This window comes from Dipodomys merriami, unplaced genomic scaffold (genome assembly GCF_024711535.1).
Source record: "Dipodomys merriami isolate MVZ:Mamm:240054 unplaced genomic scaffold, mDipMer1.0.p SCAF_2, whole genome shotgun sequence".
NCBI lineage: Eukaryota > Metazoa > Chordata > Mammalia > Rodentia > Heteromyidae > Dipodomys > Dipodomys merriami.
This window is the reverse complement of record NW_027203381.1, coordinates 114,235,866-114,263,124: the sequence shown is the minus strand read 5'-3', so window position 1 is coordinate 114,263,124 and position 27,259 is coordinate 114,235,866. Positions and strand designations below refer to the sequence as shown.

At 52.5% G+C, this 27,259-nt stretch overlaps 1 protein-coding gene across 1 annotated transcript; it reads right to left on the bottom strand.

Annotated features, from left to right (window-relative positions):
• Positions 1–18,934: 18,934 nt before the first annotated feature.
• Olig2 (oligodendrocyte transcription factor 2) lies at positions 18,935–21,278 on the bottom strand. The gene is made up of 2 exons (XM_070028817.1): positions 21,182–21,278; positions 18,935–20,068 (listed from the first exon to the last, which is right to left on the bottom strand). Exon 2 carries the CDS (start codon positions 20,020–20,022, stop codon positions 19,036–19,038), a length of 987 nt encoding a protein of 328 aa, XP_069884918.1. The 5' UTR covers positions 20,023–20,068; positions 21,182–21,278; the 3' UTR covers positions 18,935–19,035.
• Between the last annotated feature and the right edge of the window lie 5,981 nt (positions 21,279–27,259).

The following is a 27,259-nucleotide window of genomic DNA, read 5'->3' as shown; positions in this document are numbered from 1 at the left end:
GATCACCTAGCCCAACAGAAGGTTGCTCCCTGCTCCCCGCTGGCTTCCATACCGGCTTCTAGAGTAAGGAGCAGTGGGGAATGTGTTTTCTAGAAACTGCACCAAACTTAAAGTGAGGGAAGTGCCTCCCTCCCTCCCTCCCTCCCTCCCTTCCTTCCTTCCTTCCTTCCTACCTTCTTTCTGTTTGTTCATTCACTCATTCTTTCTTTTCCTTTCCTTTCTTTTATTATTAATTTTTCTTCCAGTTCTGGGGCTTGAACTCAGGGCCTGGGTGCTGTTCCTGAGCCTCTTTGTACTCAAGGCTAGCAATCTACCACTTGAGCCACAGCACCACTTCCGGCTTTTCCTTTTTTCCTTTTCTTTTCTCTCTCTCTCTCTTTCTTTCTTTCTTTTTTTTGTTGTTGTTGTTTCTTTTGTTGTTGTTGGTTGTGGGTCTTGAACTCTGGGCTTGGGCGCTGTCCCTCAGCTCTTCAGCTCAAGGCTAGCAGCGCCACTTCCGGCTTTTTTTGCTTACGTGGTGTTGAGGAATCGAACCCAGAGCCTCATGCATGCAAGGCAAGCACTGTACCACTGAGCCACCTTCCCAGCCCCACTTCTTGCTTTTTCTAAGTAGTGTATGGGAGATAAGGGTCTCAAGGACTTTTCTGCCTGGGCTAGCTTCAAACTATGATCCTCAGTTAGCCTCCTGAGTAGCTAGGATAACAGGTATGAGCCACCAGTGCCTGGCCCTTTCTTTTTTTCCCTTCCTTCCCTTTTTTCTTTTCCTTCCTTCCTCCTTTTCTTCTTTTCCTCCCTTCCTTCTTTTTTTGTGCTGGTACTTGGATTTGAACTCAGGGCCTTGTGCTTGCTAGGCAGGTGCTCTACCATTTGAGCTACCCTTCTCACCCCTTCCTCCCTCGTTTGCATATTTTGCCTTTTCCAAAGAGGTGACAGCTGAGACTTTTCCACAGTTAGCAACACACACACACACACATACACACACACACACACACACACACACTGCCATTTATTTGGAGTTACACCTAAATATCAAAATTGTAAGGACTTAAGTAAGTTTTTGGCTTTTCACATTAGCCAAGTCTCAGAGGCTGTAGGGTGGCTCAGTGGTAGAGCATGTACCTAGCATACACAAGGCCCTAGCGTTGCTCCTCAGCAACAGAAAAACAAAACCAAAACCCCAAATCCCAAGTATAGGAACCACTATACCATCTTAGGGCTGGGTTGGCGGCTCACACCTGGGTGCCATCCCAAGCAATAAGATGCAATGAAAAGAAGGAAATGAGAAGTCGAAAATATACTAAAATATAAAAATCAATAAAACAGTCAAGTCTGTCTGGGCACCAGTGTCTCATGCCTATAATCCTACCTACTCTATAGGCTGAGGTCTGAGGATTGAGGTTCAAAACCAGCTTGAACAGGAAAGTTCATGAGACGCTTATGTTCAATTAACCAGAAAAAAAAAAAGCCAGAAGTAGAGCTGTGGCTCAAGTTGTAGAGGGCTATCCTTGAGCAAAAAAGCTAAAGGACAGCACCCAATTCCTGAGTTCAAGCCTCTGTACCAGCACACACACACACACACACACACACACACACACACACACACACACACACACAGAGCCAGGACTAGTTTAGCTTAGAATTTACTTTCTCTGGCTGGACTGGGTGTGGCTTCCTGTCTGGAACTGTGTGCTCACTGATCTACTTTTCGACTCTCCTACCTTATAACTCTCCACATCCAGGGCTCTTTGTGTTGGCCTATCCAGTCCATCCAGCTCAATGGACCCAGATCTGCTGTGATTCCAAGGAGTAGAAGAGCAGCTCCGGCCAGACAGTTGCAGGTGACAGCCTTAACCAGTCTGAGAGCCGATGAGAAGTTCATAGGCTGTTAATAAACCGGAACCAATCGGTGGCCCGGGGCGAGCTGTGCTGGCGGCTGGGCCCACAGGTCCTTGGGAGCGCTCACACTTGTGTGCTTATCTGCATACAGCGGGACTTGAAAGCCTGGGCTGTCCTGGTGTTCGTTATGGAGAATAGACATATGTCCTTCACACTAGCAGGAAGAATATCTAATTAAGCTACACAATGATGGCTTACGCCCCAGGCTGTTACAAACAAGACTCTGTCCTGTTGCTTTCCTCAGAAAACTACAAAATGGGGATTCACTTTTAGCGCATGATAATGAATAGATTAGAACTATATTAGAAGTGATTTCAATGATGCATTATCACTCCTTTAAAAGCAGCAGCAGCAGCAATGACAACAACAAAAATCAAATGCTCTTTTCCCAGAAACATTTTTTTGTCTTTGGAAATCCCATAGTGGGAGGTGGGGCTGGGGTGGTTCTCAGGAAATCTTGGTTGATGGATGTGTAATGTAAGTGACTGTCGTATCTTTGTCATGAATGAATTAGGATCTTAGGGAGAAGGCACATTTTGTACAACATATCTATCTTTCAGCAGCCCAAATATTTTAGAGCTTTAAGGAGGAAATAGGTCTTGCTGCAGTCCTCCTCTCCACGACCCCCCCCCCCCCCATCGACTTACTTCAGTACAGGTGAGACTCAACAATAAATGGTATTTTCTTTAAAGCTAAATCAAATTTAGTACATTTAAACTGAAGTAAGGTATCCTGTTTAAGATTCGTGTTGCTGCTTTTAAATGGACTATTGTTTTTGAACAGGGAAAGAAACAGATGCTTGTTTGTTAAGAGTCAAGAAGTGATTTTTTTTTTCCTGTTCAGAACTTTTGACCATGTTGCATTAGGATCCACATCTTTTCCTGGTGTTTTGCAAGTTTATAATGCACATATAAATTGGCCTTCATGTAGAGAGCCAAAATTCTGTTTGACATTTTTTTCTAGTCGTAGGTCTTGAACTCAGGGCCTGGGCACTGTCCTTGAGCTTTTTTGCTCCAGGCTAGAGCTCTACCACTTTGAGCCACAGTTCCACTTAGAGTTTTGAGGTGGTTAACTGGAGATTAGAGTCTCATAGACTTTTCTTGCCAGAGCTGGCTTTGAACTGTGGCCCTCAGCTCTGAGCCTCCTGAGTAAGTAAGCTTATAGAAGTGAGCCACCAGCACCCAGCTCTGTATGACATACTCTATAGAAAGCAGAACTCTTCATTAGTTTGGAATTGGAAGTCACATTTGAGAAAAACATATTAGAGCAAGGTGCTGGTGGCTCTCACCTGTAATTCTAGCTACTCTGAGGATCACAGTTCAAAGCCAGCCAGGGCAGGCTTATGCATTGCTTATGCATTGCTTATATGCATTGCTTATCTCCAACTAACCACTGAAAAGCTGGAAGCAGAGCTGCGGCTCAGGTGGTAGAACTCCAGCCTTGAGTGAAAAAGCTCCTTGAGAGCTCAAAACCCTGCGTTGGAGACTTGTTAATGACCAAAACAAACAAACAACACTTCCATAGAAGTTGAGAATAGCATGGTGGCAATCAGAGTCTGGGAGAGAAGAGGAGGGAGAGAGAGATGGGGAAGATTGATGGCTGGTACCCAGTGATAGGCAGATAGCAGCAAGAAGTTGTGCTGTTTCTCAGTAGGGTAGATATAGATAACAAAAAATGTACTGTGTATTTCAGAAGCTAGAAGGAAAGATTCTGAATGGTTTGCACCACAAAGAAATGATGACGGCTTGAGGAGACAGATAAATCTAACCCTATTTAAAAACACATACATGTATCAAAAGGTACCCCCTACATGTGTTCTTTTTGTTGTTGTTTTTAGGTATCAGTTATTCAAAGGAAGTAAATAGGTTTTAAAGAAAGGGGAGGCCGGGCTCTGGTGGCTCACGCCTGTAATCCTAGCTACTCAGGAGGCTGAGATCTGAGGATCGCGGTTCAAAGCCAGCCCGGGCAGGAGAGACCGTGAGACTCCTATCTCCAATAAACCACCAGAAAACCGGAAGTGGCGCTGTAGCTCAAGTGGTAGAGCGCTTGCCTTGAGCTGAAGAGCTGAGGGACAACGCCCAGGCCCAGAGTTCAAACCCCACGACCGACAAAAAAAAAAAAGGGGAGAAAATGGAAGCACGTTTGCAAGGAAGCCCTGTGTGGGCTGGCTGGCCAAGGGGAGACCTTGAAGAGAAAGTCTGGTTAAAGGTAGGAGGAGCCCCGAGGAAGGCAGTGTGCAAACGGGCCGGCTGAGACAGGCAATGGAAGGCAACACTGCCAAGTCAGCAGGTGCTGGTGGCTCACACCTGCAGTCCTAGCTACTCGGGACACTGAGATCTGAGGAGCTTGGCTCAAAGCCAGCCCAGGCAAGAAAAGTCTGGCTTATCTGCAGTTAACCACAAAAAGCCAGAAGTGGAGCTGTAGTTCAAGTGGTAGAATGCTAGCTTTGAACAAAATCCTTCAGGGATAGCTCACAAACCCCTGAGTTCAAGCCCCAGGACCCACACAAAAATAAATAAATACAAATAAAAAAATACCCTGTTACTGTATACATCACATTTATAATAACAATAACATGTTCTGTTGTCAAGATGTACAGAGGGGTTACAGTTACATAAGTAAGGTGAGAAGTACATTTCCTGTCAAACTTGTTACCCCTTCCCTCATTTGATCATTTTTTTAATGCAATGAAAAAATAAAAAGGCAAACCCACTCAGCTGGGTTTGAGTATAAGTTTTACTGAATTCATGAGTTGACTCTGGACGGAAAGATGTCAAGAGACCTCCGTGCAGAACAAGCCCAAGGGCGGCCTGACTTTCAGCTTTCCTCAGTTTCCTGCTCCTATCTGGGGCATCTTCCAGACCCACGCCAAACTCCCATCCTTCCTCAGCCCTCCCTGCGTCCAGGTGCCTCGTCTGATCTGTCCCTTTCCATCTCCAGCGTCATGGAGGACGCTCAGGTTGTCTCCTCCGTGTAGAACATCATTATTCCGTGTCACCATCCGCCCCTGTGGTCTCTTTGCCCGGTCTTCCCAGAGAGAAGGGCGTGAACCTCGTTGGGGGCCTTGTCTCCTCAGCCCCCGCCCGGTGGGTACTAACTCCCAACTGGACTCATCTCTGGCGGCATCCACCGGGTCAGCCAGCCTCACAGCATGGTAATCACCCCACTCCGCTCGCTGTCAGCCAGCGAAGTTCGCATCCTCGCCCTCAGCCTTTCCAGTGGGGCAGGAGATCGTTTATTCATTCCACTGACCTTCACGAGATGTTCCTGGCCGTGGGCTTCTTTGTGACTGCATTAACCATGAAGATTAGGCTTAGATTTCTTCCAGGACACGTCAGATTTCTCAGATTAGATTTGTTTTGGAAGTGGCCTGCTTTGATTTGGAGAAGGCTAGGTGAATGCTACTGTCCTGCTCAGATAGATGCAGCTTTTTATTATACTCTGTTTACTATAGTCTTGTATCCCAGGGAAAAAAAAGAAAGAGAGAAAGAGTGCTCTCCATTAGCAGTACACATATGGAGAAAGGCGGAACTCGAGGTGGGAGGTGTTGGGGGAGCAACACCACATGCCAGATGGAGAAAGTCTGCAGTATCGTGTTTCCTTGTTTTCTGGACTCCTAAGCTCACTCCTCTTCACTGTTGTTGTTTTATAGTCCTCTTAAAAATATCATAGTAAGTGCCCATCTTGCTGCTGATGGAGAGAGAGAGAGAGAGAGAGAGAGAGAGAGAGAGAGAGAGAGAGAGAGAGAGAGAGAGAGAGAGAGAGAGCACATGAGCACAAGATAATATTTGAAGAAAGAAAACTGCTAGATGTCATTTTGTATATGTCCAAATGGGGCACCCTACCTTCCAAATTTGAATGGATTTAAGTGATTCAGGGAGATGCATGGATAATTCTTTAAGTAAAGATCAGCATATATGAAGGGCTGATTTAGAAGTGACTGGGCTCTTTAGAATAGCAAAAGTGAGGCAGATCTGAACTGGACTGGTCTCCTTCAAGTACTGCGCTAGTTAGACCCCCTCTTCTTTCCCTCTTTTCCATTGTGAAGTCTCCATCACAGCAGCATCTACTACAGAGGCAGTTAGGCTCCTACGAAGACTTACAAGAAGGTCCCTTTTCTCATGCTACACTCTAAAACGGATCTTTCAGATCTCTCTCCTCTCCTCTCCTCTCCTCTCCTCTTCTCTCCTCTTCTCTTCTCGTCAAAGGGCTTGAACTCAGGGCCTGGGTGCTATCCCTGAGCTTTTGTGCTCAAGGCTAGTGTTCTACCACTTGAGCCACAGCTGTACTTCCACTTCAGTTTTCTGGTAGTTAAGTGGAGATAAGACTCTCATGGACTTTCCTGATCAGGCTGGCTTTGAACATGATCCTGGGATCTCAACCCCTGAGTAGCTAGGATTACAAGCATGAGCCACTGGTTCCAGGCTGGGTTTCTCTTTCTTGCTCCATTTTTTTCTCCAGGGGAATCATCATTTGTTGTTCTGTCATTACAATGTTCCTTCTCCACCCTCAGGGATTTTAATAATTTATCTCAGTGTACCACATGCACTTGATTTTGCTTGAATCCCATGAATCTCATGAATCCTGTGAATTTAATCCCATGAATTCCACCAATCTTAGTACTGGTATTTTTTGTTTTTGTTTTTGTTTTTTTGCCCGTCCTGGGGCTTGAACTCTGGGCCAAAGTGCTGTCCTTGAGCTCCTTTCATTCAAGGCCAGTGCTATACCACTTGAGCCATAGAGCAACTTCTGGCTTTTTTCTGTGATTAATTGGAGATAAGAGTCTCACGGACTTTTCTGCCTGGGCTGGCTTTGCACTGCAATTTTCAGATCTCAGCCTTCTGAGTAGCTAGGATGACAGGAGTGAGCCACCCACGCCCAGCTTAGTACTGTTCTGATTAGCTTCCTTTCTGTCCATTTCCCATGGCAGTGGAATCTTTATAATGTCTTCTGTCAGAGCAGTGTTTATAACTGCTGTAAGCTAGTAGAGATTGATCAACACCACTAAAAACAAGCATCAACGTAGTGCAATCTGATGACACCCTGTATTAGATACTTTGTTCTTCTCTACAGCAAGTAAAGGACATGGGTAGAAAAATAAGGGAGATCTGGACAGAATCAGTGGTTTGGGTTAAAACCACAGTCAACATATCTGTAATCCAAGCTACTTACAAGATGGTAACAAGAGGATCTCAGTACAAGGCCAACCCAGGAAGAAGTTAGCAAGAGCCTATCTCCGTAATAAGCCACACATGGTGGCACAGGCCTGTAATCCCAGCTACTTAGAAGGGCAGATGTAGGAGGACAGTGGCCTGAGGTTGAGTAGGAAAAAAACCCTATCTGAAAACAAAACCAAGAAGGACTACAGGCATGGCTCAAATAGCAGAGGGTTTGTCTAGCAACCAGGAGGTCCTGAGTTCAGTCCTTAGCACTGGAATCATCATGATCATGATCATGATCATGATCATCATCATCATCATCTCCATGTTAATTTCTTAATTGTAACAAATAATCTACCAAGCTTAGGAAGGGAACATCCTTCCTGTTGATCTAAAATTATTCTTAAGTGAGAAGTTAGTTGAAAACAATCAATATTTTAAAGTAGGAGTTTAGAGGGGAATATGAGGTATTTTTGGATGTGCCACCATAGTGTCTTTTGTATGTCAGGAATCTTGAATCATTGAGATTTCTTGTGAGGACAGGTGAGTCTAGAACAGTGTTTTTCTGGCTGTGCTGTGTGGGATATGTCTTTCCCTAGCTTCTCATTTTAAATGAGGCAGCAAATAGAAAACACAAAAGGATCTACAAAGAGCAAGGACTATAGAAATGTGTGTGTGTGTGTGTGTGTGTGTGTGTGTGTGTGTGTGTGTGTGTGCCAGTAATAAGCCTTGAACTCAGGGCCTGGATGCTACCCCTTAGCTTTGTTTGCTCAAGGCTGGTGCTCTACCACTTGAGCCACAGCTCCACTTCTGACTCTTTTTGGTGGTTAATTGGCGACGAGTCTCATAGACTGCCTGGGCTGGCTTTGAACCTTGATCCTTAGACCTGAGCCTCCTGAATAGCTAGGATTATAGGTATGAGACACTGGTTCCTCTGCAACTTATATGGAAACCCATTCCCTTCTCCTTAGACTACTGGTTCCAGCCTGTTTTGGGTCCAGAACTAATTGCCTATAGTGAGCCAATGCTGTGTGTGCAAAGCTCATTACAGCCAGAGTCAATAGATAGCCAATACCCAATGTCTGCTCTCTCTTTATTGGTAATTGAAGCTTGAGCTAGCATATGGACTTCAGACAAAGCCTGTATTTTTCAGATTCCTTTGCAATTAAGTGTGACTAGGAAATAGAGGCAGAAGTGTTTAAGGCCACCTTTGGTTTGTACCCTAAAAGGAAACAGAGCAACCCATCTTCCTCATCACTACTTGCTAGAATATGAGCCTGGCAGCAGGTTTGGAAGAGTTCCCCTAGTCACAGGATGGAGACTGCATGTTAAGGATGCAAGAGCAACAAGGATGGAAGGCATTTAGGTTCTTCTATACCATGAAGCTTCCAGCCCAGCCCTGGACCACCTCCCCAGACTTTATCAGGCAAGCCACAGTCTTGAAACTTTGTTTTTGCCTCAAAGCTGTATCCTAATTAACACATCCTTCCAGTGGCCTTCCCGGAACCTGCTTCTGGTGGGCATGCCAACAGCCCTACAGGTCTGCCTCAAGTGTTCATTCTTCCCTGCTTTCTTTCCAGGTAAAGCCCATCTTAGAACCATGACACCCTGCATCATTGTGCCGGTTACCCTTTCTAGACCATGATGAGCTTGTGGCTTTCTGCACATCAGTCACAGGCAGTGGGCGCTGGGACACCACAGCTGTCCACACAGAATGTTAGCAGGAATGCTGAGCACCTTACTTGGGCCAAGGGCAGGCCCTCCAAGGTCCTCCCCGCTTCCCCGCCCCCACCAATGAAACCAGGCCCAGCTCTGCAGGCCACCTGGATGTGTCTGGATCAGAGCTGAGAGAAGTTGAGTCTTGTCTCAGTTTCAGCAGAAATCTGGGATGAAATCTTTATAGTGTGCCCTCATCCTGGGGAAACTGCTCCAGTGAGACCCAGTGTCTAGCTCTGGGGACAAGAGTGCCTAGCTTTGTGGACAGCTTAGCCTGGTTCTATGGATACACAGCACATGTCTAAAGATGGCCACCCACTCCCACAGACTCACCTAGGACCTGGGAACCTTGGATAACTGGCTCAGCCATACCTGCCCAGATCTTTCTGGTGGGTGGGAGAAGGAAAAATGACTACCCGTGCTACTTTCCTTCTTGTTTGCAGGAAAGCAAGAGCATATCTCCCTTTGTAGGAAGCCTGCTGGTTTTGTGGGTGGCTTTGGTTTGGGTGGGGTTTGGAGGAGCTAACTTCCTTCCCCACTGATGAACTGTGATATGGAGAAGGCTACAAGAGAAGCTCCCTTGATGGGATGGAAACAGAAACTGAAACACTACACTATCACTTCCGGGTCATAGGAGAAGCTTAAATTCATCATTATGGCCCATGGATTAACACCTTCAGACAGCCTAGTGTGTATCTCTGTTTCGTTGACTTTCAGTTGTAGGTAGATATTTTTCAGTTCTACAATGGTGGTTCAAGCTAACAGCAAGCCAGCTCCCGATTACTATTCCCTAACACCTTTGCCCAGGAACTAGATAGTGTCTCTCCTAGGACAGCCATCATCTCTTCAAAGAAAGCAAGACAGAGCTGGTAGCAGGCTTGGGCTGTGTTTCCTGACCCAGGCAGAGCAGGCCCGACTGTTGTCATAGCCATCTGTTGTGGCCTGTGATGTGGGAGCCCATTAGCAAATGGTCCACCGGCAGATTAACATTGTTCAGGCCCCATTCTGCAGCCTCAACAAAGAGGCCAGTTTTGCATTTGGGATAAATATACCACTGAGGATTCTTTCTCTTTCTTTTCTTCTTCCCTCCCTCCCTCCCTCCATCTCTTCCTTCCTTCCTTCCTTCCTTCCCTCTCTCATTTGTTTGCTCACGTGCTTTTCTGTTTCTAGTTTTAGAATATTTTAACATGAAGGTTTTACTGTGTCTGAGTTGGACAGTTGTGGTCACCCTCTGGCCCTCACCAATATTTATTTTCCTCATGACATTGATGTGGAAAGTATGTGGGAGCTACTAAATTTCTTTCTTTCTCCCTTCCTTCCTTCCTTCCTTCCTTCCTTTCTTCCTTCCTTCCTTCCTTCCTTCCTTCCTTTCTTTCTTTCTTTCTTTCTTTCTTTCTTTCTTTCTTTCTTTCTTTCTTTCTTTCTTTCTTTCTTTCTTTCTTTCTTTTTCTTTCTTTCTTTCTTTCTTTTGTCGGTCATGGGGCTTGAACTCTGGGCCTGGGCGCTGTCCCTCAGTTCTTCAGCTCAAGGTTAGTGCCTTACCACTTGAGCCACAGCGCCACTTCCGGCTTTTTTCTGTTTATGTGGTGCAAGGAATCGAACCCCGGGGCCTCATGTATGTGAGGCAAGCACTCTACCACTGAGCCAACTTCCCAGCCCAGCCAGCATTTTTCTTTTGGATATCTTTCTTGGAACTATTTGTACAACTGATTGTCTTTAGGGAATTGACACTGGGGGTTGAGCTCCAGTTCCCAGCTCTAGTGTTCATGGCAGGCAGGTGCTCTAGCATTAGAGCTGTACCCTGAACTCCTCCCCCCGCCTCCCTTTTTTTGCTTCATTTTTTTTCCAGCTGGGATCTCATGTTTTGCCCAGAATTGGCCCCAGACCAAGACCCTCCTACCTATGCCTCGTGCTTTGCTGGAATTTATAGGCCTGTACCATCATTCCCAGCATATGTGTAGAGATAGAGTCTCCCTAACTTTTTGCCTGGGAGTGGTGATATACACGTGTGATCCAGGCATTCCGGAGCACCCCAGGGCTAGCCCCAGGCAAAGACGGGAGAAGCTACCAGAGAAATGATTTAAGCCAAAAAGACCTAGGGGCTTGACTCAGATAGTATACTATCTGCCAAACATGCCAGAGACCCAGAGTTCAAACCCCAGTATTGCCAAAAAGGAAGGAAGGTCAATTTTATATCATGTAAATCTTACCTTGCTTAAAAGAATAAAAAGCGACTAAGCCAGGGGGAGTGGGTGGGTTAAGTTTTAAAAAGCTGAGTGATGACAAGCAGATTGTTGGGTAGACGGGTGGAACTAGAACCTTGATCCTTCGAGGAACAGAGGGGGTGAGCCCTGCAGCAGGGGGGGGCCTGGATTGGGGTGGGAGGAAGACAGCCTCCAGTCCTCACGTGGTGGCTGCTGCGAGCCAGTGGCCACCTGGGCTGACCCAAGTCATTTCCTTCCTGAGCTGCGTAAGCTGCACTGTCTGCCAGTGTCTTCATTAGCATTGAACATGGGCTGAACAGCACTGGTCCTAGGGGTGATGGAGTTCCCCTAGCCCAGTTTCCCAGGCACCCCAGAGCTGATCTCTCTGGGACATCCAGCTGCAATGCTACGACAGTGATCTTGCTTTGGATATCTGAGGGACTTGGAGGGTGGGGACAGGAGGCAGGGCTCTGAGAAGGAGGGTCTCCTTTAAGAAGGAGAGAGCCTGGAGGCTTGAGCATCTCAGATAACTTTTCCTCTAATTAATTCCCTTCTGATCTTGGCTCCCTCCTCTAGAAGGATGCAGTTCTGGCTTCACTGTGGAGTGTGGGCCCTGTGTGTTTACTATGTGAAGCAAGGAATATTCATGAAGGACCATGTGTATTTCAGGCTCTGTGCCAGGCACCTTGGGGCCTGCGGAAAGAAGACAGGGAGTTTGCCTTGCATTTGAGTTTCCAGATATGGATTCTGTTTGGCACTCAGGAACGCTACTAAGCCACTCTTGGGACCCAGTGGCATGCGAGTCCTTGGGGATACTGCACATCAGGCTCAAGGATAAAATGACCCAACCTGGTGGGACTTGCAAGAAGATTCAACAATATCTGTGCATCCAGGTTCTCCCAGGGCATGCTCTGTGTGTTCTGCCGAAGGCTAGTTCTTCCTGATGCCCCATCAGGATTGTATTGGCATCACCCCTTTTTGCAGATAAGGAAACTGAGGTTCAGAGAGTCCATGTTCTTTGTTCAAGGTCGCAGAGCTAGCAGATCCTGGCCAAGGTGACATACTACCCCACATTCTGTCCCCTCATGTCTCCATGGTGATTGGTCTTCATGGTCTCCATAGTGATTGGCCCCTCAGCCTACCTATTTCTGGCTGTTTGAGAGGATGATACTCAGAGGGGGGTCCAGACAAGCCATAGCTGCACCCTAAGAAGGCCCTGGAGCCCAGGTATCCATTTACCGTTGGGACCAGGCAGACGTTACCTCTGGGAGATTTTCTTTAGTTCTCACAGCCATGCAACTGTCAGAAGCCACTATGAATGGCTCTGAACGGTCTTGTAACCCCATCTACTGTAGTGCAGGGCCCCGTGTATGGAGTACAGTGGCTCAAAAGCCAGCAGCCCTAGGTAGAGATGTAAGTGCTCACTGGGTGTGGGTCTGAGTCCTTCCTGTAAATGCAGGATCCTGGGCCTTCTTTACAAGAGTCTTCCATTGCCTCCTACCATTCATTCATCGATCCATCCATTCATCCTTCTGGGCCTTTCCATCTGATACCATCATCTAGAAACAAAGGTATTTCTGAACCACAGTTTCTAATCTAGGGATAGACTTCACCCAGGACTTCTTCTTTCCAGAAAGGGTCTTTGGTATTCTGTGCAGGGGCCACTCAAGCTTTCCCACCCTGGCTCCATTCTACAGGCGAGAAAACTGAGGCTCAGACCCAACATCACACAGCTTCTGAGAGGCCACTGCAGCCCTGCCTTGGGCAGCGAGCTTCTACTTCGAGAAGATGTGGGCATGAGGGAGGGAAAAGTACTTATGATCTCATTTTGATCCCTGGGGCCTTTGCTACCAAGAGGAGAGCTCAGTGAGCCGGGTCCAAGAGGCTGGGAGGGGGTAAGATGGAAGGCCCTGGCTTGAAAGGCTTTGACTAGACAGGTTTGCCAGCTCTTAGGTGAGCTGTCCAGATTTCGGGTGTCCAGCTCACGACAACTTCCGGTTCTCCACAGGGTAGGTTATGTAGAGAGAGGCCAGTCCTTATGCAGTAACTCACTGGTGCGGGTGGATCTGCGTGGGCCAGGTCTAGTGAGTCACTGAGACTCTGTGGACGGGCCGGTGCCCATAGACTCTGATGTGTAGTTCTATCATACCTGTGGACATCTCATTGGCCACCCACAAATTTTGGTGATTTCTGGAAGGTTGGTGATTCTGGGTACTTGCTTCTTCAGCCCTTCTTCAACCCATGTCATCCATGCAGCTGCCAAGATCTTCCCAAAGATCTTGCCATAGATACACACACCTGTGCCTTCAACAGCCCCTCTGTACCCTCATTGGGTTAAGCCTGAGAGAGATCCAGGGGAGAAGGGGCTAGAGAGGACACGGAACAGGTTTCAGAGCTGGGTTTCCAAGCAACCTTCCCCCCAAAGGCCACATAGTGGCCAGGGGGCACGAAATAAAGATGGAGGAGTTGCTGCGTTCAGGATGTAAAAACGTAAAGCCAATTCCCCTGTAGCATCCCAACCTCCCCTCCCCCCCCCAAAAAAAAATCCCCCCTCCTCCTCCCCACAGGTATCCACCTGGCCCTGGCCCAGGTTGGTTTTGTTTCGTCATTGTTGTCTGGTTGTGGCCCCTCGGTGAAGTTCTCTGGGGTGTGGAATTCACAGCCCAGTGGGGGATGTGGCCTGGAATTCTGGCAGAGGCCCGGCCTGCAGCTGTCCAGGCCGGGAAGATGCAGCCCTTAATGAGCCGTCTCTGCGCTCACCTGCTCAGGCCCCTCCTCCACCCACCCAAGCCTGCTAATTGCTAAAGCTGTCTGCACTGCCTGCCACCCAGATGGGGGCATTGGGGACAGATGGGGTCCAGGCATCCAGGGGGAGAATGTCCCTTAAGGAGGCTGAGGTGTATTGGAGGCGGGGGGGGGGGGGGGGGGGAAGGGGGATGAGTAGGAGTGCTAGATCTGAGAGTTCCCTAGTGGGCAGCTAAGCCAGTTTCTTGGCGATTCTATTTATTGGTTATGCCATTGCTTGAGTCAGTTACTTGTCTTCTCTGTGCCTCAGTTTCCTTGTCTGTGCAATGGGATAACAGCTCCTCCTCAAAGACTAATTTAATGGATGCATGGACACCCACTACCTCTTACTAAATACTGTCCATCCTCTTTATTAATATATGTACCCCAGGGGTACAGCCTCCCCTTCCTCCCTCCTCCCAGCTCAGCTACACCCATTCCTCACTGCCCACCCCCCTTCCTGCAGCCAGCTAGCCAGTCCCTTGGAGAGAGAAGGCGAGTATGTGTGTTGGGGGAAGGGACCCTATCTCTGTCCAGCCCAGGATGATCCCATGCTTCACTCTTAGCCTCACTGAGTGTCCAAGCTCACCATGCCATTCCTCTCCCCAGTCTGGACAGCTGCCACACTTACTCTGGGCCTAACTCGGCCTCCTGCTGTGGTCTGCAGAGGCACTGAGAGCACTGCTGGCCTGCAGATGTCCTAGAGTTCTGGGTGCTGGACGCTTGTTACAGACCCCTACTGGGGCCATGTGGGGAGGGAAGACCTGGCACAAGATTGGTAATGAAGTGGGACTTAAAGAAGTTGGCCCCAGCGGCTCACACTTGTAATCCTAGCTACTCAGGAGGCTGAGATCTGAGGATCGGGGTTCAATGCTAACCTAGGCAGGAAACTTCGTGAGGCTCATCTCCAATTAATCACAGAAAAATCCAGAAGTGGCACTGTGTATGACTCAAGTAGTAGAGTACTAGCTTTGAGCAAAAAGGGGCTCAGGGACAGTGTCCAAGCCCAGAGTTCAAGCCCCAGGACTGACAGGAAGGAGGAGGAGGAGCAGGAGGAAGAAGAGGAGGAAGAAGAGATGGTAGGTGTAGGGAATCCATTGCCTTAGGTGAACTTCTAGAAATCACTTCTGATTGGAAGACAGCGTGCTAGGTGAATCCAGCCCTAAGGGGAACTAGACCTTTCTCCAGTGCTGAAGTTGTTTTTATCTATGAAACATCTGGGGGGGAGTTTCCTCAACAAAGCACCTGCCACAGGAGTTCTTCAGTTCCAATAAGGGTGTGTGTGTGTGTGTGTGTGTGTGTGTGTGTGTGTGTGTGTGTGTGTGTGGTGTGTGTGTGTGTGTGTGTGTGTGTGTGTGTGTGTGTTAAAGACAGGTAGGTCCAGATGGACCTGAGTGTCTTCCTAGGTTTTACTACAGCCACATGAAGTTTGCCTCATTGGAGGTGAGGCGCACTTGGGGCCCCAGCAATAAGGCCCATCGCTGAGATATACAATAGGTTTTCTGGCTTGTTTCTCCCTTCTGCAAATTGTGTGTATTTTGGATGCAGAATCCCAACTCCATCAACATCAGTGGTACCAGGAGCTCTACTCCAGATAAGAGTCTCACAGATTTTGCTATTGGGGCTGGTTTGAACCATGATCCTCAGATCTCAGCCTCCTGAGTAGCTAGGATCATAGGCATGAGCCACCAGCAGCCGACTCTCTTTGATTTTAACTGGAGCTTTTATTCTACACAAACCACATGTGCGCGCAAACCACAAGGTGCCACAGACTTCTTCCCTCCTACCTCCCTGTCCCTTCACATTTCCCAATGGGAAACTGCTCCCATATATCAGGGCCCACCACAGTCAAAATGGTCGCATGTCCCTCTGAAGCCCAGCTGCTGGCCTGAGCCACTCTAGAACTGGCCGGTCCCAAAGCTAACTTCCTGGAGGATCTACCTGCCTAGGCCCCGAGTTCAAGTCTGAGGAAAGATGCAGCCAGCGTGCTAGTGTGCCTCTCCTCAGTGTGCTCTGACACTGGGGTCTCACATTGAGAGAATAGGGCCCACAGCAGTTTAGGGTTGATGGCTCTGGGAGGTCCCTGCCCTCCTACATGTAGCTGGGACATCCTTCTCAGAGGACTAGGCTGGCTGTGGCCAGTCACTGCTGAAAGCTTGGGCACTGTGATGCAAGGGAGACTTAATTTATTCATTTCCTTTCAACATGTATCCTTCTATGCATCCTGTGGGCTAGGGCCCTCCCTGTCTGAATGAGGAAGTCGTAAGCATCCACATCCCCTCCCCCCACCCATACACCTCTACTGGCCTCCTGGTCCTTCTGTTTGTATCTGTGGCTGGAGTTAGACTCAGTTTGTGTGTGTGTGTGTGTCTGTGTCTGTCTGTCTGTCTGCCTGCCTGCCTGCCTGCCTGTCTGTCTGTCTGTCTGCCTGTCTGTCTGCCTACCTGCCTGCCTGCCTGTCTGTCTGTCTGTCTGTCTGTCTGTGTGCTGGTTCAGGGCCAGGGTGCTGTCCTTGAGCTTTTGTGCTCAAAGCTAGCACTCTACCACTTGAGCCATATCTCTACTTCCAACTTTTTTGTGTGGTAGTTATTTGAAGAAAAGACTTTCCTGCTTGGGCTGGCTTCGAACCGTGATCCTCAGACCTCAGCCTCCTAAGTAGCTAGGATTATAGGTGTGAGCCACTGGTGCCCTGGCAGGACTCAGTTTTGAACACTTAGAACATTTCATTTCTAAAGGGATTTCAGAATAAGCAAAGCTAGACTGTGCCCTCTTCTTGGGTCTGCACAGTGCTGCTCCCTTTCTCCTTTCTCTCCTGACACCCCCGGTTGGTAGGCCCCTTCCAAATCTCTCCCAGCCTTGAATGAAAAGGGAAGCCGGCGGGTAAACAGCAAAGCCTACACCACTGGATCCCCAGGCGCCTGCACTTGTGGCCAGCTGCCCGACATTGGCTGCTGGAGCACAGGAAAGTGCTTGTCCCCAAGCTAGGGATGAAGCCAACCTCAGCCTGGGCAATGGCCTCCGGTGTGGTCCACGCTCAGAGGTCCGACTCAATAAATAGGATTCCAACCAGGGAAATACACACCCGTTCCTGGGCCTTCCGGTGGTCATTAAGGAGGTTGTTGCCTAGGAGGCTCCCGGCTGGCCAGAGGACTCATGTATTGCAGGCACCAGGCTGACTTTTGAGGAGTGTGGATTTTGGGTCCTGTCTTCTGGCACAGAGATGTGGCAGCATAAGTCCTCAGAAAGCTGAAGCTTAAAACCAATGTCCAGAATGTGTCTTAATAGTACCACCTGGCCCAGTCTGTATGACTGCTTAAGAAAGAGCAGAGGTGTGTGTGTGTGGGGGGGGGATTGAGTTCTCTGCTATCTCCCAGTGGTCCCAGCTCTGGGCAATTTGGGGTTCAAGGCCTGAGTGGGCACCAGGGACGGTGGAAGAAAGCTCTCCTGCAGCTCTTGGCCCCGAAGGTCTAGGCAGTGGTGGACTGGGGGTGAGGGTGGGGTAAGCATTGTCTGGCTTGAAGCTGAACCCCAGAGCCCACGAAACGGAGTGGAGCGGGAGTAGACATTGGCCATCATCCTTGAGAAAAGTCCAGGCAGAATGGACGCCTGAATGTCCAGACCCGCAGCTGAAGTGGGTCCCTGCAGGCCCAAAGTTCCTCAGCAGCAAAGGGAAGTTTCCCTCTTCTGGCTCAGTCTTGTCCTAAAGGAAAAGGGGGTTCCTGATCTCATTGGGGGGTGGGGGAAGGATGCATGTGTGGTGACAAACATGGAGGATGGGCTCAGTGGTGTTTAAAGGGAAGATGTGGAGGGTCTTAGGGGGTGATGATGGTGGACAGACAACCTTTATCTGCCTCTAGGGGGAAAAGCCAGCAAAATGATTTCCAAATCGGGTCTCGGGAATGGCAACCATCACCCCCCTTACTGGACTGGCTGCTGGCTCTCTGTACCTTCTTCCACTCACATGACGAAAAGCACCTGGTGTTCTTTAAATTTTATTTAAAATTCCAACACTCGATCATTTATCTCGTTCTTACAACCAAACAAGTAATAAATATTATTTAGCACATTTTTTTTCTTTTTACAAAAATAAAACAAGATGATACACACTCTGCCATCAGGAGCCCCGCTATCAGAGGAAGTTGCTACCCAGGGCCCCATATTACCACTTGGGCCTGCCAGGCCGTTGGCGAGGAGGCAGGGAGCCGGTGGAGGGGTTTTGGCCATTTGTGTTAAACGTGGCGACAAGAAGCCATACAGAGAGGAAAGGAGGCTGAGACTTCGGTGAGGCTCTGACAGTCACCAGCTCAACCCTCTTAGCATGGCGCACTTAGGCCGTCGTTGATATTCTATTTACATACCCGGGAAGTTAAAAAGCCAACGGAAACCCTCACGTAACTCACAGTCACTTTTCTTTTTAACTGCCAAGACCTTGCGTACCCCCCTCCCCAAAGTCTCTTCTCAATCGAGTAAGAAACAAAAATCACCTTGTGCTCAGAGACGAGGGGGTGGAGAGGAGGGGGGGGGAACAGAAGGAGGGCTAGTTTCTACTTTAAAAATAATACCTAAAACCCACCAAACACCCACCCTTTAGATGGGGCAGTTGGGGGGTCATTCCGTCCACAAGTGCTTCTATTCTGTGCGTCTGTGAAACTTACTCATCGTGTTGCTACAAGAACAGGCACAGAGTTATTAGAAGCCACCACCCCCACCCCCCGCCCCTCAATCACCAGGGGACACCAGGAACCACAGCCACAGTTCTAAGGAATATGGAGATGGGACGCGGACCGGGAAAGTGCTTGCGGAAGCCGCGCCAGCTTCAGCTCGCCCACTGCCCTTGGCCAGGGACGACGGGGGGGGGGGGGGGGGGATGGAGACCCAGACGTGGCTTCTGCCGTGCGGTCCCCAGCGTCTCCCGCGGGCCAAGGAGGAGGAGGAGGAGGAATCTGTCCTCGGTGTCCTCGATGTCCCCCGCTCCCCGCACCCCTCCACGATGAGCCGTGGTGGTGGTGGTGGGGGGGCAGAGTCTGAACACCAGGAAAACCAGGGTCCGAGTGAAGGAGGCTGGGGACTTGACCATCGGCCACTGCGCCCCCCGCGCCCCGCATCCCCAATGCTGGCGTCCCCATCCTCCCTTTCCCAGTCCCCTCCCTCCCCGACCCGGCGTCTGCGCCCCGGCGCCAGCCAGCCTGTCCTCGCTTCCCCGCCGCCACCGGGGATCTGGGGGTGGGGGGTGGGGGGTGCCCCTAGCTCTCCAGTCCGCGCCGGCGCCCGCCGGCTCACTTGGCGTCGGAGGTGAGGCGCGGCAGGCTGCCGGCGCCCATGGCCGACACGTGGTGGTGCGGCGGCGGCACCTGGCACATGCTGCACGGGCACGGCATGCCGCCCCAGTGCTGGAAGCCGCCGCCGCCGCCGCCGCCCCCGCCGCCGCCGCCGCCGCCCCCGGCGCCCAGCGGGGCGGCCGCCGCGGCCGCCGGGGACTTGAGCAGGCCGTGCGGGGGCCGGATGGAGCCGACCGAGGAGAGGCCGGAGCCGGGCAGCGAGGCGCTGGACACGGCGGCGGCGGCGGCCGCGGCGGCGGCGGCGGCGGCGGCGGGAGGGAGGATCGGGTGGTGGACCGCGGGGTGGTGCGCGGCGGCCGCGGGGTGCGCCGCGGCGCCGGGCAGCGGCGCCGAGTGGGCCAGGCCGCCGCAGGCCGAGGGGTGGAAGCCGGCGTGGTGGCCGCCGTAGATCTCGCTCACCAGCCGCTTCATCTCCTCCAGCGAGTTGGTGAGCATGAGGATGTAGTTGCGCGCCAGCAGCAGCGTGGCGATCTTGGAGAGCTTGCGCACCGACGGCCCGTGCGCGTACGGCATGACCTCGCGCAGCCCGTCCATGGCGATGTTGAGGTCGTGCATGCGCTTGCGCTCGCGGCTGTTGATCTTCAGCCGCAGCTGCTGCAGCTCGGGCTCCGTCATCTGCTTCTTGTCCTTCTTGGTGGACGAGGCGGCCGCCGCCGACGTGGACGACGACGTGCTGGACGACGAGGACGACTTGAAGCCGCCGCCGCCCGGCTTGTCCCCCGCGTGCGCGCCCGCCGCTCCCACGGCCCCGCGCAGCTCCGCGCTCAGCTCCGGCGGGCCGTCGCTCGGCGTGGACGACGACACGGTGCCCCCCGTGAAGCCGCCGCCGCCGCCGCTGCCGCCTTTGCTCCGGGCAGGCAGGAAAAGGTCATCCGGTTCTGGTGACGATGGGCGACTGGACACCAGGCTGGCGTCCGAGTCCATGGCACCGGGGGACAGTCACCGCGTCCTCGGGAATCGTCCTCTCGGTCTTCAAGGATCCCGGGGACGGAGAAGAGGGAGACGAGAGGGGGACAGAGACATAGAGTGAGAAAGAGAGACACGAGAGAACGAGGAGAGAGAGGGGGAGAGGAAGAGGGAGGGAGGGACGGAGGGAGATAGAGACAGAAAGAGACACGAGAGAAAGACGGGACAGAGAGAGATGGAGACAGAAACACAGAAAAAGAGACAGGACAGAGAGAAAAAAGAGGGAGACAGAGACACGGAAAGATATGGAGAGGAACAGAGAGACGGAGAGGACAGAGACAGAAAAAGAGACCCACGGAGAGAAAGACAGACACGCAGGGAAAGAAAACCAGCAAAAGAGAGAGACGGAGACACACAGAAAGAGAGAGGGGACGAGACGGACACGGAAAGAGACAGCAAGAGACACAGAGAGGAGAGACAGAGATGGGGGAGAGTTGCAATAGTAAATAAAACAGAAAAGCTGGCCTGCTTTCCCGCAGCACCCGTGGCGGGTCACCCGTGGCGGGTGTCCGTCCGTCCGTCCCCCCCCCGCCCGTCCCCGGCCTTCCCTTCAGCCGCAGTGTCCCCCACGCGGCGCGCGCGTCTCTCCCGCCCCGTCCACAGGTCGCTCCACCGGCCGGGCGCCCAGCGAAGGGCTCGGGGGGGGGGTCGGTCTTATTCGTTCGGGACGGGGAAGCCCGAGCCCCCCGAGTTGGATTAAACGGGGGGGGGGGAACAGGTGAAGCCTTTTCTCTGGGGAGCGAGAAGCGCTAAATAACAAATGCGGTGTATTCGGTTCTTCCAGCGCACCCTCTCCGCGTCCGCCGACACCGCCGAGCGCACGCGCGCCACGCACGCACCCAGCACCGGCTCCGGGCCCGCGGACCCCACGCGCGGCGGCTCGCGGCCGCAAGGGCAGCTCGGTCGCGGCAGAACGGATTTGTTTTCCCGGGAGTTCGGGCTTTAGAGGCGAAGGGGGTGGGGAGATGCGGCGATGAACGTGGGCCGCCGCCGGGCATCTCCGGGATCCGGGGGGGGGGGCGGGATCCCATCCCTCCCCCCCCCACCTAACGGAGTTGGGAGTCGTCAGCCTTTGGACCCTCGGCTGGGGGGGAGGGGGGCTGCTGGGGACACTTACTGTGAATTCGATTCAAGGAGCCCGCTCCGAGGAGCCGCCGGGAAAACCTGGCTGCGGGCGACGGCGTCGCGCGGGCCTAGGACGCGCATCCAAGCGTCCGCACCTTTGGGTGGGGGGTGGTGGCGGGCCCGGGCTGGTTTTTATAGCCGGGTGGCGGCCGCGGAGCCCGCGGTGGCGGTGGCCGGGGCGGGGGGGGGGGCGGGGGGGCGGGGAACAATGTGCTGGTGCTGGAGGTGCGGCCTCTCCAATGAGCGGGGCCCGCCCCGGGGGCTGGGGAGCTGATGTCATCCGGGCTAATTCCGCTCAATGAAACCCGCCCGGCCCAGCGCACGCCTCCGCTCCCCGCACAGCCAATGAGCGGCGGCGGCGCAGAGATTCGGGAGGGCGAGACTGGAGGAGCGACTCGGGAGGGGAGGGGAGGTGGGGGAGGCTGGGACCGAGGGAGAGGCAACTACATTTCTACATCCCCCCCCCCCCCCCCCGCCACACACACCCCGCAGCCGTCCGCGTGGGAGCCGGGCAGCCGCCGGCCTGGGAAGTTCGCAGACACACTACCCTGCGGCGGGCAGAGAACCCTCAGCGCGCGCTTGGGGAGGGGAGTTCAGTCTGGAGTCCGCGCTCGAGCGTTCCCTGGCTCGCTGGTTTCTCCGTCTCAGCGTTTGCTGGATGCGGGAGCCCTTTGGCCCCCAGATGTGAAGAACCCGAGCGCGCACAAAGCCCCCGCCCCCGTCTCCCCAACTTTCTTCCCGCCGCGGAGGCAGCCCTGCAGACGGGCGGTGGCGCCCCCACGCGGGCCGGGCCGGCCGGGCGGAGCGCGGGGAAGGACGCTGGAGTTTGTGGTTGTTTTTCAAAGAAATCACAACTGCTCCGAAAGTTGGAGACAGTGCCGCCCCGGGCCAGTGAGTCACGTGCGCGGCACCGGCACCGAGACGTCCCGAGCTAACGATAACCTCCCTCCGAAGGTCAGCGGAGGAAGCGCCGGGTTTTCAGCAGCAGCTGTACCGTTGCGTCCGTGCCCCAGAGTAGCGACACCCCGAGGTTTGCAAAGGGGCGTCTCAGGCCTGGCTTAGGCCAAGCACACCTTTCCCCCATCAAAGCCCGGCTCTCCGATCATGAAACTCTTGACCAGCAAGTATGAAACGCGGTGTGGACAGGCGCCTGAATTGGCCCTCCGATGCCAACGTATTCACCACGTTACAGAAAAGCCCAGAAAGGGCCTCTGCACCAGGCCTGCAGAAACCATGCTCAGCCTTTGGAGCTTAAGCTTGCAGTACCCACGCAGAGAGGAGTTGGCGGTCCCTTAAGGTACACACACACACCACATACACACACCACACACTACATACACACACCACACACATACACACCATACATGCATACACACACATATCACACACACCACTCACATACACACCACACACACCACATACACACACTACACACACATACATACCATACATGCATACAACATATCACACACCACATACACCACAGACTACACACACACCACCCACATGCACATACACACCACCCACTACACCTACACACACCACACATACATACAACACACCACACACAAGATACCGCACACACACCACACACATACAGCACACCACACACATACACATGCACCACACACATACACACCGCACACACTACATACACCACGCACAAACACACATACACGCACCACACACATACATACACAGCACACCACACACCCATACACTACACACACACCACCACCACCACACACACCTCATCCTGGTAGGAAGTATTGAGTCCTTTGCTAATCTTCGTTGTTTGGGGGCTTTTTACTGCACAGATGTTATTTTTTTTGTTGTTTTATTTTTCAATGCGAGTGATCAAACCTAGGGACTCACCAATGCTAGGCAAGCAATCTACTACTGGCTGCTGATGATTTTTTTTTAAAGCAAGTAATCAGGCAAAAACACAGTGATTGGTCTCCGAGTAGCAAAGTTACAAAGCAAATAGGAAAACGGAGCCCACTGCCCCGGATTCCGGGCTAAGGCTCCCTCGGGGTGTGGGAAGCCCCCACGGGCTCTCGCCTTTGCCCTGGTCTCGTGCCTTCTGGAGCATTATTTTTCAACCCGCGTGTTTCCCAGCTGGCTTTGCAGCCATCCGTTAAATATGTATTTAAAACATGAAGAACTGAAGCGTGGTGTTATGTCGTCCAACGGCTGCAGGGATGACCCATAACCGTTCCATTAGCAGAGTCTGCCACACACAGACGGCCGATCGCTGGGGGAGGAGTTGGGGGGAGTTTAGGAACTGTGCGGGCATTTGAGGCTCTCTGCTGGGGTCTCTCGTGCCAACTTTAGTGAGGGCGCGTGCGGGGGAGCGCGCGTGTAGGGACCACCCGCGGGGGGCGTGGAGCGGTGCGCCTGCCGGGGTACAATGTGACAGGCGGGCAGCCCGCACGCGTCCCGCGTCCTTCATCTGTTGGAACCCACTGGTGAATTGGTGCGCGCCGGGCTTGCATTCGTTACGCATTTGGTCCCGTGGCTGGCACTGAAAGTGGACCGGGCCCACCGAATCGGGGGTCGATCTGCACGGCAGTGCCCCAAGGTGGGAAGGCGTCCTTGCTTCCCGCCCCCCTCTCTCTCTTCCTGGACCCCATTGAGGCCCACCGGGGACCCTGCCCAGTGCAGATGGGATGCCAGACAACCTTTCGTCGTGTCTCCCTCCCATCGACATCTAGCCCGGACAATCAGGAACTGGACAGAGCCTTGGCCCCGTGGGTTCTGGAGGGCCAAGCCTGCACTTGTTCGGGTCCGGCACCCCGGCCAGCCCCGGACCCTGCGGTTCCCACCAGCGCGCAGCTGTTCCTAGCGGAGAACGAGCGCTCACTCTCCCGGGCCGATCGGGCCCTCGCCCCGGGAGTCCCTGGCTGGCTCTGGAGCGGTTGGCCTCCTCCGTCCAAACGGAAGACGTGTATTTCCTTCTTCTTTGTGTTGCCCTTGCACAAAAAGCTGGGTGCGTGTCAGGACCGGCCTTTGCCCGGCTGCCCGGCGGCCCAGGGGGAGCCGGTGCCAGGGTGGCCGGGGGCGGGCTCCCCGGGGCTCCGGGACACAGACCTCCCACCGTGTCCCCGGGCCCGCCAGGGCTTTTCGTGCTGTTCCCCGGCTCCGGCTTGCATTCAGGCGGCCGCTCTGCCTGGCTGCCAAGAAAGAAGCCGATCCGGGCGCAGATTCCCCGAGGTTGGCGGTGGGAGGAGAACCGCGTTGGCCACCGCTCCGGCCCGGAAATCAGAGAGGACGCGGGGCGGCCTCTCGGTGTGCAGCCTCGACTCGAGTGGCGTTTAATTTCGGCTCCTGCAAGCCATCTAGGTCATGTCTCAGACCCTAGTGCCAGACAGGTTCTGGCGCATGGCAAAAATATTTTTGCATGTACTGTTGACTGGGTGTGAAACTTGTAAAATACGTAGCAATATAAAGATCAGTAGTGTAATTATCGGTGTGCAAATCAATCCTGAGGTGTGCGATCTGGATGGAGTGGGGGCTGGAACCCAGTGACAAAGCAACACCAGGTATTGTGTGTGTGTGTGTGTGTGTGTGTGTGTGTGTGTGTGTGTGTGCGCGCTAGTGTGCACAAGCACATATGCTGCTACTAGGTCTTGAACTCAGGGACGGGGAGCTGTGTTTCATTTAAGGCTAGCATTTTACCACTTGAGTGACAGCTCTACTTCCAGCTTTCTGCTGCTCAATTGGAGATGAGTGTCAAGGACTTTCTTCTGGGGCTGCTTTGATCGTCTCATCTCAGTCTCCTGAGTGGCCGAGATTCCAGGCATAAGCTACCAATGCTGCGCAGTGAGTCTTGATAGACTCCTATTTCACAGACAAGGAAGCAGCTCAGAGAGACTTAACTGTTTTCTCCAGTTCAAGAAAGCATTGGGAGGGCTAGGAAGGTGGCTCAGTGGTAGAGCACTTGCCTTGCCTGCATGAGGCCCTGGGTTCGATTCCTCAGCACCCTGTAAGTAGAAGAAGCCAGAAGTGGTGCTGTGGCTGAAGTGGTAGAGCGCTAGCGTTGAGTGAGGGACAGCGCCCAGGCCAGAGTTCAGGCCCATGACTGACAATAAAAGCAAGCAAGCAAGGAAAGAAGGAAGGAAGGAAGGAAGAAAGGCAGGCAGGCAGGCAGGCAGGCAGGCAGGCAGGCAGGCAGGCAGGCAAGCGTTGGAGAGGGGATTTACCAGAAGGAGAGGAAGAAAGTGGGCAGTATCGTCAGAGACTTAGAGCTCTCTACATGTTCCCTCTGGAGCTCAGGTTCTAGAAAGTAGGTTTCTAGAAGCTACCCAATCTTACAATTGTCAGTTGCAAGATTCCTGAGCCCTGGCAGGAGCAAGAACCCCCCTCCCCCCTCCCCTCGCAGCTTCTCTGGTCTGGAATTCTGTCTGTGCCTGGCCTGGCTTAGGCTTGAGTACTAGGTGGGTGAGGTCCGGGGTTCCAGGAGTTTGAGGTGGGGAGGGGGATGGTTCCTGGAAACTCAGGAAAGCAAAAAAAACAGCTAACCTAACTCCCCAGTCACCTTGCTGTAGGAATCACCCCTCCACTTCCCAGGGGCAGGGGACAGCCACCAGTCCCCAAAGGTCACTGCCACTCAAGTTAACCCCCTCACCCCCTTGTAAGGAAGGTCATTAGGATGGGACTGAGCAGGGATGAGAATGAACTCTTTGTTTTATCTTAATTAATTAATTAATTAATTAATCAATGCACAGGAACTGGTGCTTAATAAACACAGGATCTGGGTCCTGTCCTTTAGCTTTTTTTCCCCCACTCACATCTAGTGCTCAACCACTTGAGCCACAACTCCACTTTTTTTGATGGTTAGTTAAAAATAAGAGTGTTACATACTTTCCTACTCAGGCAAGCTTCAAACCAGGGTCCTCAGAACTCATCCTCCTGAGTAGTTAGGAGTACAAGTGTGAGCCACCAACATCCAGCACACATTTTTATTTTTACCTACTCCCTCCAACCATGTCTATGGGATTTCGAGGGAGCCGTGTTATTCCCATTTTACAGATGAATATACTGACGATGGCCATAGGGACCAGGTCTCTAGCCCATTGGATCCCAAGTCCCTAGGGCTTCCACAGCTTTGTCCTGTGACTCTATTCACCACCTCTTCCCCACCCTGAATCCGGAAGACACTAGGTCTACACAATTGTCTTGACTGATCCTGGGCCCTCACTGCCCAGAGTTGGGAACTACCTCCTGCTGCTTCAGGAATTAAATCCAGACAGTAGGGGGGCAGGCACGGTGAGCTGGTGGGAGACCTGCAGCGGTGGAGGTCCTGAGCTGGGGTATACCATCTACCATAAGGTGGGTGGGACTGCAGATTACACAGGGAGAAAGGCACCTCTGAGGGGAAGAGAGACTCATTCAGGCTGTAAACAGGTGACTACTCTATGCCTCTTGTTTTGCAGATCAGACAAGCTCTGGGATGCTGGGGGTGGAGCCTGGGGAGCTGATGTGTGTGTGTGTGTGTGTGTGTGTGTGTGTGTGTGTGTGTGTGTGTGTGTGTGTGTGTGTGTGTGTGTGTGTGTGAGATCCTCTCACTTTGCTCCTTCTGTGAAGGTGCTTTCCACTGTGCTGTGGGGCATCCAGCTCTGCCCTTGTCTGGGAGCTTCTTAAGGGCCTAGCGGTCCCTGGATCCTGGACCCACCCCCTACCCAAGCAAGGGTTGGCAGTAAATCCGTTTCTTACAGAATTGTGTCAGATTATCCAGACAGGGGTGAGGCCGCAGGCCCTCCTCTCCCTTCCCCTTAACTTAATTTCAAAAATGCTCAATGAGGCCAAGGCCATCTGGGAGGGGGGTGACAACAGCTCCACCCATGGCAAGAGATGGCCATATGGTAACACATAGCCACGGTCCCCTTCTGGATGGCCCCCAGTGCATACCTCCCCACTCCGGGTCCGTCTGTCACCTTGCCTCATTCCTTGGACTTGGAGTTGCGCTCAGGCCATTGCCCCTGGGCTTGCTTCCCACCACTGCTGAAAGGGAGAGGCTCAGGGGTGAGATGCAGCCACAAGGACTTGGGGTCACCCCTGGGGATGCCAG

Bases quoted from the DNA above. Each gene is read 5' to 3' on its own strand.
- Olig2 (XM_070028817.1), bottom strand. From the start codon at position 20,022: ATGGACTCGGACGCCAGCCTGGTGTCCAGTCGCCCATCGTCACCAGAA.